The following is a 14,442-nucleotide window of genomic DNA, read 5'->3' as shown; positions in this document are numbered from 1 at the left end:
TGGTGAAGGAGAAAGATATGGTTCTTATATTCTACCCTTCTATTCGTGGTCAAAAAAGCTAGCAGGTGTTTCCATCACATCTTTCCTCCCAGGCCACATAAAAAGCTCAGCCATGAAAACACCTCTCAGAGACAAAGAAGAATAATCCATGGCCAGTTATTACACCAAGATACAATGTAAAAAGTCAGGACTACCTGACTTTTACTAAACTAAATTTTACTCAATAGGTAATTATTCATGAAAAACAGCAATGATAAAATACAATGCATATTTGTAAAATGCAGGTAATTGCAGTGTCTACAAACACCTACAGCGCCAAAGGCCTTCTGGCAGTTCCCTCACTGCAAGGAGGTTACAGGGAACCAGGCAGAGGGCCTTCTCAGTAGTGGCGCCTGCCCTGTGGAACGCCCTCCCATCAGATGTCAAGGAAATAAACAACTATCTGACTTTTCTTCTAAGACACCTGAAGGCAACCATGTGAAGGTCTGATGTTTTATAGTGTTTGGGAGCCGCCCAGAGTGACTGGGGAAACCCAGCCAGATGGGCGGGGTATAAATAAATTGTTGTTGTTGTTGTTGTTGTTGTTGTTGTTGTAGCAGCTGCCAAACAATGGGATAAAATGGCTTCTAAGTACAGTAACAAAATGCAATGTGTTTTGAAAGTGTTGTTGTTTATTTGCAACAGACCATTAAGTGCAAGAGACTGAATGCAAGTTGAGGCACATGCTGAAGTATAGACACAAATTCTGCAAAGTTTACCTTTATCCCAACTTTAAATACAGGCTTCTATAGAGTGAAAGAGGGATGCTGCCGCTTTATTGTCTAGCACTGCCTTCCCTGAAAGGTGGTTGCCTGCCACTCACCTGGGGCACACTCCAGTACAGAGAAGACTTCCCCCTTGGCACTGGTGAATGTAACGCCAGGCTTGCCTCCATTCTGCTGGCAAAGCACAGGAGTCTCGCTAGGCCACTCTGACGTCACTGGGGTCTGCGTCTGCGCCTCTCTCTCTTCCTTCTTTTCTGCCTCTGCCATGGCCTCCATCTTTTCTTCTTCCACAATCGCTACGTTGTCCAGGGTCTTCTTCAGATTCTCCTGCAGCTTCTTGATATCGTCCAGGAACTTCTTCTCGCGGGTGGGCTTCTCGGGTTCGACCGTCGGAGAAGTCGGGTAGCCCGTCAACAGCTGCTCAACGGTCATGTTCTTCAGGCTCTCCAAGATCTTGATGGCCTCCTTCAACTCTCGGAAGCTCTTTGGGGTCCCTTCCTTGCCTGATTTATCAGCTGCCAAGTCAGCCACTGCCATTGCCACAGCACCTTGAACTTGCTCCTCTACTTTTTTCACCTCTTCCACAGGTGGCTCCTCAGGCTCAGCTTCCTCTGCTTTGGAGTGGTCATCTTCCATGAGGCCGTTGTCCGTCTCCCAGCTGTCACTCTCATCTTCCCATTCATCTGAAGAGGCGCCACTCGTGCTGCCGTCTATGGAATCAAGGTCTGTTTCTTCATCCATCTCAGATTCTATGTTATACAAATGCTAGAAGCCAGAGAGAGAGAGAGAGAGAGAGAGATCTGTTAATTAAGAAAAAGGGTTGTCATCCCACCAGTAAAAGGGGATGAGCTATAGAAGCATTTCTTCACTCTAAGGACACATTAGAAGCAGACGCTGGGGGAGAAATTAGTTTTAATGCGAGTCTACCTAATGCTCACTTCCTAAAATAACACACGAACCAAAACACTGCTATCCTACTCTTTCTGAATGGCGTGATGCACTTCTCCAACCAAAAATAAATAAATAAAAAGAGAACAAAGTATATATTAGGGAAAGTGTGTGCAAAATACTTAGATTAGTGAAAATCATGTACAAAAATGATTTCTATTGTAAGGGAAAGCTGCACCCCAAAACACAGTGCCAGATTCAACTAACCGGAAGCATGAGCAAGGACTTCTGCCACTGCAATGGGGATTCCCCCTCTCACAATTCGGCTCTATGGGGAAGTTGGGAGAATCCCCGGAGAAGCGCTCAGGGGGAGGAGAGGAGAAATTGATGGAACAATCTGTTTAGTGCTCTGTGGAAACCTCCCTCATATATTAGGCAAAAACATGTACAATTTTCATGCGGACTTCAAAAATATTGCACGCATACTGATGTGGAAATGAGGAGAACTGAATCCGAGATTGAAAGAATGAGTAACGAAGAAAAAACAAAATGGACAGATTTGCCCATCACTAGGCAAACTCCCACTGGACTGACTTTCAGGTGGATCCTACATGCCTCGACTGCAGATCTTATGCAATACCCGTCTACAGGATTCTGAATCAGCACTTTACCCTCAAAAAGTAGGGCACCCTGGGTTAACTGGAGCAGTTTATAAAAAGGCTACAGTGAGCTTGAAAATCTGCAGCAGACTAGAGAGCAGCACGCATTAACTCTGCTAGACGGAAGATCCCAGGATACTGAACTCTTCTTAACAAGTCTATTTACTCCATGCTGCCATTTATCACATTTCTCCCTTGCCGTTTTTGATAAGCTGCTTGATGTTTTTGTCGGAACAGGACCAAACCCTCCACTTTCAAAATGACAACCTGTGAACTACACGGAAATGCCTATCGCTTTCCTCCTACACGGAGCTATTCTTATGATCCGAATAATCTTCAAGCTGCTGCACTCCACAGCACTCTGTTTCCACGGTGTGCCTCTTCTGATCTCTGTTGTGTATATTAGGGATGTGACTTTTCAGAATACGGCCCTCTTGTCCTCCACCACCCAGCCCAATTTTCTTTCTGCTCAAACTGCAGGGGAATTTAACAAAGATGTCTTGGAGGTTGCATGAGATGTACAGATACCCTTCCGCATATGGTCTCCAGTACACCTTTTCACAGATCCCTGCCATGATGAAGGGGGAAAATATATATATAGAAGCATTGGTAGCTGCAGAAGTAGTACTTTTCTGGGGAACCTCCGTTTGCTGTCCACCTTAATCTACAACCACAAATCAAATTAACAGGTTTTTTTTAAAAAACGGTATAAACTTTTATTATAGGTTGGGTGCAGAATTGTATGGAGACAGTTGTCCTTTGTGGAAGTGTACGCCAGACCTGTGATCTGATCACATGTGACAGGAGTGGGAAGGGAGACAGCAGAGGGCTTTGTATCCCACTTCCATAGCTCAGGCACTGGACCATTCTGCTGCAATTAAAGGAGAACTGCTGGTTCAGAAAAAGAAAGCCTCGAATGCCAAGCATTTATGCACATGAACAGGCTTCTGAGGCAAAAGCAAACCACTGCGGGTGCTGGCTATAGCAGAGACGCAGCAGCTGTCTGGAAATGAAGAGACCAGGCATGAGCTAAAAAGCTTTCAGTACTGCGGTCTCCTCTAACGTTGCTTTGGGACAAATTTAGCTGTAATGCCTCTCCCAGCGGATCTTTTTCACCTAGAAACACCAGCTTATGCAAGGATGCTACACACACTCTGATCATCAGTGTTCTAGAAGCAGGAAAACTGGAAATGGGGGCAGGGAGCATGGTTGCTGCACTGCAGATGCTCAAGCTAGTGAAATCCTTGGGGTAGTCAACAGTGTGTCCTCCAGATAAATGTTGGACTCAAACTCCCATAATCCTGGGCCACTGGTCATGCTGGCTGAGGCTGATGGGAGATGGAGTCTAACAGCACCCGAAAGTTGCCATGTTGCCTGCCCTGCCCCATAAGCTTATTCCCAAACCATTCTATTTCATCTGCTCCTCCTCCCTTTCTCTAATTCAACTAAGGGTATTATTTTACAATCGTTCATGCATGTGGAGATATGCTAGGGCAGTGCTTTTCCATGAATCCCGGGCTTCCTTGAAAGATCTGTTTTGTCAATGAGATCCACTGTGTACAAGTGTTTATAACATAGCTATCGGGAAAGCATTGAGGGCATAAACTGAATGCACCCTACAATGTGTGACAACGTAGGCCAACAGTCCTAACCAGGACTTTGCTTCAACTGTGTGCATACCCTAGCACCTCCTCACAAAGAATCTTCTGCAATACGTAGAGGTTCCTTGACATGCAAGTAAATATGAAAAATTAGAAAGCTGTTGAACCAGAGCAATGGGTTTCTCCTTTGGGGTTTATTTTGGAGAAATGTTCCTACCTGCACTTCATATTGCTTTCTATGCAAGCGTTGAGAGGGCTACATGCATGCTACATGTACTTTAACTCAAAAATTTCCTTCACAGGAATCAGTGGCACAAGTGCCATAGCTGAGGTTTTATTTTATACCTTCCATCCCATCAAGGTGGCTCCACAGAGCCCTCAAAGCAGCTAATCATGGGAGAAAATGAAAAGGATGGCTTGGATCCAAATAGCCCTTTGTGCACCATCCAAACAGGTCCTGCAAAGCTGCAGGAGATGCTTCTGGAAGGACACAAAAGGGTCTGCACACCCAGGAAGGTGAGAGCGGGGAAGCCCTTCGGCACGAGTGGAACTCTGCTCGCAATTCCTTGGATCCACTTAAAATTGGGAGTGGGAGCATCTCCAGATGTTGGTGAACTCCAAATCCCATCAGGCGCAGCCAGCATGGCCACTCATCGTCAGGGGCAACGGGAGCTGTGGTCCATCACTATTTGGATGGCCACACGCTCCTCTTCCCTGACTTAAGTTAAAAGCCAGCAGAGAGAGTACAAGTCAGCAGCATCAGAAAACCCAAAACTCCATCTAGCAGTTCCCGCTGCTGCAACCTAAAGTTCCAAATAACTTGTTAATCTATAGGCCTCAACATGCAAAGGCCCACTGAAACAAAAGTCTTCATTGACCTTCTGAAAACGTGTGAGGTGTATGTCAGAAAAGGAAGAAAAGGATGGGCTAAGGACAAAGGGGGAACTGCAGATTGCAGGCAGGAGCTACTAGGAAAACTCCTTGCATAAAAAAAATTCCCTGCAAAGGCATTCAAAGGATCCTGGCTTTTGCAGAGAACGAAAACGGAAGCAGCAAGTTTAGACTGCAGAATAAAGAGACACCAGTAGTGCCACAAGTCGGTTTCATCAACAGCTTGCATCCAGAGCAGCAATTGCCAACCTTTTAGGACCAGGGGGCACATTTTTAATTCACTGAGTGTGCAGAGTGCTCCAGTCACAAAACAGCTGTTTTTGGGGTGGGTGGGGGTGGCATAACACAAAATGGCTGCCACAAGCCGCATGGCATAACACAAAATTAGAGAGAAAGCCACTCCTGGCAAGCTTATGCTTAACATGGGAAGTCAGCTAAGTCCTGCTCGTCCTGATTGTAAGATCACACAATATTGATTTTACACACACACATATAGATGCTGCCACTGTCTAGTAGCAACAAGATATGTTCCTCAGTACCAGGAAAAATATACAAAGTGACCACACCATACTCACTCTCAAGTCACAGGAATTGCTTGGAAGGTTTTGCCCCATAGCTTTCTTTTAATGAAAGTTCAGAGTCTTGGGCATCAGTCCAGGAGCACAAGTGAAAATGTTCATGGGCACCATGGTGCCCACAGTCACTGACTTGGTGACCCCTGACTTAGAGCAATCCATTTCCAAGGTTCAACAAATTCAAAGCAAATGTAAGAGCTGATGAAAGAGAAGAAACAAGCATTCCCAGTTTCAGACAAAATGCCCCCTCCTTGCTATAAAGGCATGGGACCCAATGAACAACAGCTCCATCAAGTAGAGGCAGCTTACCTGTGGCAGAACGATTGTCCTGGAGTTATCAGCCCACACAACTTCCACTTTGCTGCTGAAATCCACACGGGCCACCTGACCCACAGAGGGCTACGGAAACAAACACAACAAGCCTTAGAGCCAGCTGAACTCGACCTTCTAGAATACCAGCAGTTAGCAACTACTTTCTTCAAGCAAGTGGGATGCATAAGCAAGAGGAGGATATCAACAGAGTAAGCTAAGAGAAATTGTAATGATTCTTGCTGCTGCTGCTGCAATTTTACGGAGGGGGATGTCCGGTGCAGGATATTTCCAAAACAAATCCACCTCAAAGACAGTGAACTGTACATTAAAACGACCTCAGCGCTACTCATCTCCAGTCTCTCTGAAGAATCCATTTTTAAAGTGTTTTACAGGGCTGCCATCTTGCGGTGGATTGAGGAATTGGCGTTTTGAGCCTTTCAAACCTTTTCCCCCTCGGCAGATGGCGTCTTTATGTGGTTTCCTCACAGAGATGATCCCCACTGAACCTGGCCTTCTATATATGCTGAACATGTTCACAATAGGCTGTCTCTGTCACTTGCTCAGCAATGTTCAATACGATGCCGGAGACGAGACTTTAAAAAGCCCAATTAAAATTGTACCCGAAGCCGAGTAAGTCTGTGTTCATAAGCTGTTTAGAAGTTTCAGGTCTGCAGATTTCTCTACACAGCTTCATTACTGAAGAAGGCAATTAGGAAGAGGCATGATGGCCTTTTAGGCTATTAATTCATGCATGTATCATCTCTCCACTCAAATTATGTAAGCTTTACGCTTCTGCAGCCGATAGATTCCGATGACCTCATTGTTACGTTCCGGTTAGCTATTGCATCTGCTACAAGGGGAGGACCTCAGTTCTATGTATGTGCCGAAAAAGAATAGCCTCTCTTCTTCTAGAAAGTGTGCAAGGATGCATGTCTATTAGGAACACTAAGCAGGACAGGACGGTCTATCCCTTTTCAGTCCAAACCAAGGCACAGAGGAATCTGGCAACTGCATTTCCCCCTCCCGCAGTATTAGGCCTCAAGGAAATGCAAGACCTACCTCATTTTCACCAACTGAAGCACCATCCTCCGCATTCCCAATGCGGATCACAAAATCAGTCGTGCGGAAGCGGAAGTCTGGGTGATCAGCGATGTCATACACACTGACATCCTCCTCCTCCCCAATCAGCTGGCAAAGAACACACCATGTTTAAGACCAATCCTCGTTCAGATTTTCCAATTCCTAAATGCTTCCAAGAACAACAGCCTGAAGCTCAAGACATTCTGCTCAATGCTGCTACGTTGAGATATCTGGTACAAGGCCTCATGCATATATAATCTTTAAAAGAGCTCTGAAGAGTTGACTAAAACAGGCAGGCACTCACAACTTTTACCACACTGCGGTGGAAGATTCAGAACAAGAAACCTCCACGTGCATTTCCAAAGTGGTAGAGTCACGTGAAAGGAGGACTGTACAGTCCTGTCCATCTGCACCAAGCTCTAACCTTCTACAATACACTCATTCAGGGCTCCTGTTCTCCCCCACATGGCACCAAAACAGAGGATGAGAACAAATCAATCTGCCCAGGTTAACATTTAACATAAAGGAGGCTCCAGTAAGAGGATCTGAGAGTATCCTCTCAGGTTAGGAGAGGTTACATACACCTAACCTTGATCTGGCATTGAAAAAAGATAAAATCCGCATTAGGGTTTATTGGGGAAAAGATTGGAAAGGAAAAAAGTCAGCGCAGTATCTATCACTTTTAAATACAGCTTTTCCAGTGTACTGAAGTGTACAATGAATAAAAGTCCACATAAACATAATAAGGGCACACAAGACGAGGACCTTTGCTTCTTACCTCAACATCATCTCCACTAGGCCTCAACTTGAACCATTTCACCACACAGGTGCGGCCAACATGGTCACCTGACTGCACCACTCCATACATCCCAGGATCCTGAGAACCCTGTGCTATTTAGGGTTGAAGAAAGAAGACTCCAATAAGAGAGAGCAGCATACTGAAGCGTCAAATCCTCTTTTTCTAGAGGCTTAGGCAAACAACAGTGGGAAAAGGACTAATATTCCACCAGGATTAGAATAATAGGGTTGCAAAATTGGAAGGCACCCCAAGGGTCATCCAGTCCAACCGCCCAATAACTTGGGCTCCCCTAAAGAAGCTCAACATTTTAGCCCTGCCCCCCCCCAAAAGTGCTTTCTTTCCTCCTCCCTAAAAAAGCTCCATAAATATGACCTGAACCCCTAAAAAGGGGGTAGATCACTGCCAGTTTTTAACTGTGAGTAGATCACAGTCTCTTGGGAGTTGGCCACCCCTGAACTAGATCATCCATAACAGATGGCCATCCAACCAATGCTTAAAAGCCTCCAAAGGAAGGAGAGTCCACCACCTCTTGTGGGAGTCTGTTATGGACTGGAAATCTCTTAATAGATAAGTAGAAAGAATATTCAAACACTTATTTGAGCTCCTTGGGTCATTTCAACATAGAATTAAGTGGATTGTTTCCCTCTCCTCCCCCTGTGCACCCACTAAATATGGTCTGAGGGTTCCCCCAACTCTCTGGAGCAGATTTGGGGATAGCATGGGGCACACATAGGGGAGGAGAGGGGGGAAATCACACTGCGCTAGTGCTAATCCTATTTAAATGAATACAGCCCCTTTTCCTTTCATCCATGGTCCACTAATGAAAATACTGTATGGAGACAGATTTTAGACACAAACTGAAGAGTGGCTTATTTTCTTTGGAGAAATTCTATCTGCCAAATATAATAGGCACAGTTGCCATATTGTATCTGAGGTACTTGGTATCTCAAGAGGAGGACTACCTGTATGTTTTTTTAAAAACACCAGGATAGATCAATTTACAATATGATGAATAGGCAATAACACCTTTCACTACTGCCTGAATACAAAGGGGTGCCACATTTTCCAATTTATTACTTTAACAATTGTGAGGGTCAAAGATCATCAACAAGTTAAGATTCTCAGGAAAAATGGTAAAAGCGGACAATGTTGGTGTTATTACATTCAATGTTATTGGCAGTCTAAAGATCAAGACTCAAAATACAATTGTAAAGGTGAAAGCAATGCACATCACACCAATTACCTCTTTTGTCCACCACAAAATCCCCAGGGCAAAACTCATTGTTGTCCAAGTGATGGACAGGAAACAGCTCATTGGAACGAATGGTTTTCTCCACTGTGCCATCCTGCCACATCACATCAGCTGAAGTCATCGTGGTCACCACTTCCACAGCAACCCTGTGACCAAAAAAGGCAGCGAATTACAGAAGACGCCTCCTACAGCAAGTGGAGTCAGACAAAATGGGGCCTTCTGATCCCACCAATAGCAATCACATCAGATGAAACTGGCTCCTTTCAACTATGTGCTTCAGCAGCTTCTGTTCTCATCAAGCACCAACCATTGTTCTATCTAAATGGGAAGAACAAGTGGCCCAAAATGTCTCAAGAACGATCTTGGCCAGCTGCTGCAGAAAACACTCTGGGTACCATTAATTTCTAAAAAAGCTTTTATATATATTTTTAGGCTTGAAGGACACGATTCAAGATGAACTTGCAATTTTATCTAATTGGCTGGAAGCAATGGGTAGTGACTAACAGATAACCTAGTTGTCCGTGCTGTATGTACTTGATTTTAAACCACCTTATAGTCACTTGTAAACTTAAAATGGTGAGGCATGCCTATTGCCTCACAGCTTAATTTCCCCCTCTTTTTGATGGTGGTAAAAGAGGTTGGACTGACATCTTACAGTTGAATGGGCATGATACTGCAGCTCATATACAGTACTTCTTAAAGCAGGAGTGGAAACCTTAGGCCCATGGTTTAAACGTAGTCCCCCAAGCCTCTCTATCTGCCCTTCCTTGGGACTCTTCACAGGCCTCTCTATCTCCCCTCCCCAGCCACATCCAGTACTGGCCCTTGACTGTGTTTGCCTGGATGGAATGCGCCAACCAATGGGGATAATGCTTTGTCCTTCCCTTGATGGAGGACACATAGGAGCGTGGAGTGTATGTGTAGAGACTAGTGTCCTGCATAAAGAGTAAGTGCTACCTTTCTTCATTGCTCTGCCCTCCTTGACTCCATTTCTGAGGTGCAGGGATCTGGAGCAGAGCCCCCTCGCCCCACCCCCACATCTCATCCTCCACCCCTGCCAGCTGGCGCCCTCCGCTTCATGCCTTCCATTGGCAGCGGCCCAGACGCTGAGACCGACGCAGAGTTCCCAGTCACCAGCTGCAAGCTCATTCTGGCACCTGGGATCCTCTTGAGCCTCCTTTAGCATGTTTATTGTGGCCTTTTTCTCTTTCCTGCCTGGTGGACTCAACTACCCACCCTGCTTGCTCGCCTCATTGGCCACCGTTGCCACCATGTTGGCCAAGGTGTGGATGAAGAAGCTGGAGGAGCTGGTGGTGGACAAACTGCGGCACTGCTGGACTTTCCAGTTGGCCTCTACACCGAGCACAGCAGAAACGCCAGACTGGAGAAAATTCTACACTTTCCAAAAGTGTTTTTTAAATCCCCACATATATCGGAAGGCAGCCGTTTATAAGGCTGCAGTAGTAACAGGGGTTTTGGGTTACTTGGTCCCAGTGAATGGGAAAAGGCAGTCAGACTGGTGCCTTTAATTGGGTTAATTTTATTCCTTCTACAGAGATCTGTGAGACCTGAATTCACACACTTGCCTCGTATTGGGCATCCATGGAGTCATCGCAGTTTGCTCTTTGCATTTCTCTTGAAACATGACCAAGGTGAACGTTCTACACAGGCCGTCGAACTCAAAACCCATCCTGATGAGGTTGCACAAATCCTTGTGCCACAGGCATTTTAAACACACACTCACATTTGACTGTGAAAACTCAGAACTGGCAGGATTTAACGGCATGTTTAAGGGCAGCCTTACCTGTCGCCTGGCTTAAACTCGCGGGAAACCTTGGTTTTCTTCTTCTTATGCTTCCTCTTGAGGTTTTTGATGGAGAGTGGGATACTCTTCTTGCGCCCTGTGCCACTGCCGCTTTGGGAAGAGGCTGTGGAGCTGGCAGAAGAGGTCACAGAGCTGGTGTCGTCTGTGTCATCTGCTGCTTCGTCGTCAGCATCCTGTTCTATTGACTGGAGCTTGTAGTCTGAGGAGCCATCATTCCGTTTCAGTACAAATGGTGGTTGCAACTGCAGCCCAGCTGCTTCGCAAGGGATGCCTTTTCCCGTTCCATCAATGTGCTCTTCCTTTACTTCTTGTAAGCTTGCAGCATCATGGGCAGAGTCCTCTAGTTCACATTTTAAGCCGGCTTTAGGTTCTTCAGATGGTTGGTCACCTGCTGCGGCAGATTCTGCTTCAGGGAGGTCAAGGGCACCCTGCGAGTCTGGGGATATCGACATGATCTTCACTATCTGCTTCTTCAACAATCTCCTCACCTACAGAAAACAAAGGATGGTCAACAGATGCAGCCCAAGATGTAGGAAGAGTTTTAGCCAGAGCTAATCATGCTGCTGAGTTGAGCAGATGAACGGTTTTGTATTCTATGCAATCCTTGGACTCTATTCTCTATTTTCCTTTAGCATTTTGGCCCTTGAGTTAAGACTGCTTTCACTGGAAGACTGATGGGCAAGTCTTCCTTGCCAGCCCAGAGTTCTCTACAGGAGTAGTGACCACTCTATTGAGAAACAACAAGCAACTGGGTTGCATTCAGCAATCTTGTCCCATTAGCTCAAGGCCTTTTGCCTGTACAATTGGCTCAATTCAAAGGACACGGGGGAGAGGAGAGGGAGAGGAAGCCCTTTTGCATAGGCAGAGGGGTCCTTGTACCAACATTACTAAAACCCACAGTGGTTATGAATGGCTGACCCAGGAAACACCCCTGGCAAGCCATTTCTAGGTTTCTCCATCAGAGTGACTCAGTTCTGGATGTCGCAAAGCAGGACCAACCCACTAAGAAGAGCAATGAAGACAAACCAGCATGACAACATCATGTCACTTCCATGTATCCAAGGTGATGCAGGTGAAAGCACAAGTAGCCAAAGGCCACAGAGGCCTTGAGAGGCCAGCATGGGGCCAGGAAATACAGAAAGAGGAGAGTGTGGAGGAAGAGACTTTAAAAGTTCATTAGCTGTAAATGCACTGGCAAGGTGAAACACAACAGTTCTTGAGACATTCTTAAGAAGGCCTTATTAATATACAGTACTATGTTGCCCAGCCTTCTTTACAATGTACCTCTCTCACCAAGTTTTTTTTAATAGCACTATTACAGTACTATGGTTTTCTGTTCAAACTTATTTCTGAAGTATGTTTACTGGCATTTAGCAGAAATTGCACTGCAAAAAGTGGCAGGAACAAGTCTCCGAAGTGGTGAAGCTATCCTTGCTTTCCAGGAGGAAGATTAACTTCTTGGAGGACTTCATATCCCCAACACTACATCTAGCTTCATAACAATAAATTTAAAGCCATTATATCTTAATGTTAAGTCGTGGAGGGAATACAAAGATTCAGCTATGATTAAATATAAAACTAAAACCTTATTCATTATTCAAAGCCAGCAGAGCACCATCCCCAACAACAGTACTCCCCACCAGATTCTGTTCTCTTTCCACCCAAGAGCCACTCATCCCGACAGAAAGTTTAGTAATCAATTTATACATTTAACCCCCCCAAAACTCCTGTCACTCTAGTTTAGGGACTGAGAACCTCCAGCCTGTGGGCAATTTCCCCCAAATTGCACTCATTTGCCCCACACCTGACATTATATGTGCAATCAGGTGTGTGGCAGGTATAGACATGGCTGGATTGGAAGAGCAACTGACTTTTCCAATGGGGAACTGCAGCTGATCCCTGCAGAAAGCAGGATTGAAGTCACTGCCCATCAGCTAGATTGTGGTGGCAAGTATCAATATAAAAACCTAAGTTCTTGGGCTCATTACAGTTTATAACATGTCATAACTGACACAAGGCAATTTAGAGTATTGTAATGTCAACACATACCAACACTGAGAGAAAAGTGAGGTTCCCAACTGTGTTTCTATCATATGGCAAACACAAAAGGTGGGGGGGGGGGGGAGAGAAGAGGACGTGTGGGGGAGAATCAGCAGGCAGAATACTTTAAACATTGTTTTTCTGCACCGTCAGTTCCCCCCTGTAAATGTGCAACCCAGACGTTAGTAACTGGTTCCCACATATATCCTGCCAAGTTTCAAAACCAGAAGTAAGTCCTGATGCAGAGAAAATTCCCTAGGAGATACTTGCACAAGAGAACTTCCAGGTTTAGGAGGCATTTATGCTCCCCTCCCTTCCTACTTTTTACCTATAAGTGTCCTCATGCCTGCAATCCTCTCACTACAGCAAGTAAGAGCTTAGAAACCTGGATGGTAATATTTAGTTGCACTAACTGGAGTGGATACCATTTACCGTATTTTTCGCTCTATAAGACGCACCAGACCACAAGACGCACCTAGTTTTTGGAGGAGGAAAACAAGAAAAAAAATATTCTGAATCTCAGAAGCCAGAACAGCAAGAGGGATCACTACGCAGTGAAAGCAGCAATCCCTCTTGCTGTTCTGGCTTCTGGGATAGCTGCGCAGCCTGCATTCGCCCCATAAGACGCACACACATTTCCCCTTACTTTTTAGGAGGGAAAAAGTGAGTCTTATAGAGCAAAAAATACGGTATGTTGCCCCCATTGATTCTGTAACAAAGGAAATAAGCAGCACCTAAGGCAGCCATGAGAGGAGAAAACATGCCAATAATTCCAGACACTGCCATCATCAAGGGCAGGCCATGCTCCTGTCTCCAGGTGATAATATATTATCTACTTCTATAGCAAAATGCAAAGCACTGCTGTCAGGGGAGCAAGACCTGCTAACACCCCTTCTGCCTGGTGACCTCAACCAGCAGGGGCCTCCTCTGTCAGGATGGGGAAATAAGTGTTGCCGTGAATATTATACAGATTTCAGTTAAAACATGCACTTTCCTCCTGGCATATCTCTATCATGCGGACGGACATGAATCTTATTATTACTAATTTAGAAGATTACCAAAATTATACAAAATGAAGTTAGAATTGGCTAAGCTGTTCTTAAAAAGGTTAAGATAACCTTTCCCTGGAGGAGGAATTATGGCACTTAAAAAGAATGACACCTACAAATAGACTCTTCTTAAGCAATGTGGGTTTATCAAGAAAGAGATCAACAAATGTCAAAATCTGCTGATGAGTTTACATGGAAAAATAAGCTATTTAGAATATTAACAGCCTTTTTGGAGGAAGGTGGCATTTGCATGCTGAAATTGGAGACACTTAGCTACCGTACAGGAGGAAGTTCAAGGCTTTTTAAAAACAGATATAGAACAAGTGTTTAGTACAGTACCTTTTCAGGCTTTACGTTGGATACGAAACAAGGACAGGCCATCTGCAATATTAAACACCACAGTTTTGGTATTATTGATGAAAGCATGGGAATATTTAAAGAGGAAAATTAAGTCCAAAGAAATGATTCACAGTTTGATTGCATCTTATTCATATTTTAACCCAAAGGGGAGATTTAGAAAATTTTGGTTCCGTTTTCTTAGAAGTAAATGCTGATTTTGTAGGAAAAAAATACCACTATAGTGACACATGAAACCACTTACGCAGGCTGCTAAACTAGTGAGCCAAGCAGGCAGACAACCATGTTTCGTGGCCTGTCAGATGCCTAACAACCTCCCTCAAAAAGATCACAAAAACAGGGGGTTAATT

General features: G+C 44.9%; 1 protein-coding gene across 2 annotated transcripts in view; it reads right to left on the bottom strand.

Moving 5' to 3' along the window:
• Positions 1 to 14,442, bottom strand: part of UBE2O (ubiquitin conjugating enzyme E2 O) — a 56,333-nt gene that overhangs the window by 4,384 nt on the left and 37,507 nt on the right. The window contains exons 9-15 of one of the 2 annotated variants that reach the window (XM_083429843.1): positions 14,075 to 14,116; positions 10,626 to 11,134; positions 8,813 to 8,967; positions 7,549 to 7,661; positions 6,750 to 6,878; positions 5,688 to 5,777; positions 863 to 1,529 (exon numbers count right to left, since the gene is read on the bottom strand). In XM_083429843.1, the coding sequence (XP_083285969.1) occupies positions 863 to 1,529; positions 5,688 to 5,777; positions 6,750 to 6,878; positions 7,549 to 7,661; positions 8,813 to 8,967; positions 10,626 to 11,134; positions 14,075 to 14,116 (1,705 nt within the window). The remainder of the gene's footprint in view (positions 1 to 862; positions 1,530 to 5,687; positions 5,778 to 6,749; positions 6,879 to 7,548; positions 7,662 to 8,812; positions 8,968 to 10,625; positions 11,135 to 14,074; positions 14,117 to 14,442) is intronic. The other variant, XM_083429844.1, reaches the window with a different exon arrangement.

This window comes from Podarcis tiliguerta (genome assembly GCF_965153285.1).
Source record: "Podarcis tiliguerta genome assembly, chromosome: 2".
Taxonomy (NCBI): Eukaryota; Metazoa; Chordata; class Lepidosauria; order Squamata; family Lacertidae; genus Podarcis; species Podarcis tiliguerta.
This window is presented reverse-complemented; position numbering and strand designations above follow the sequence as displayed.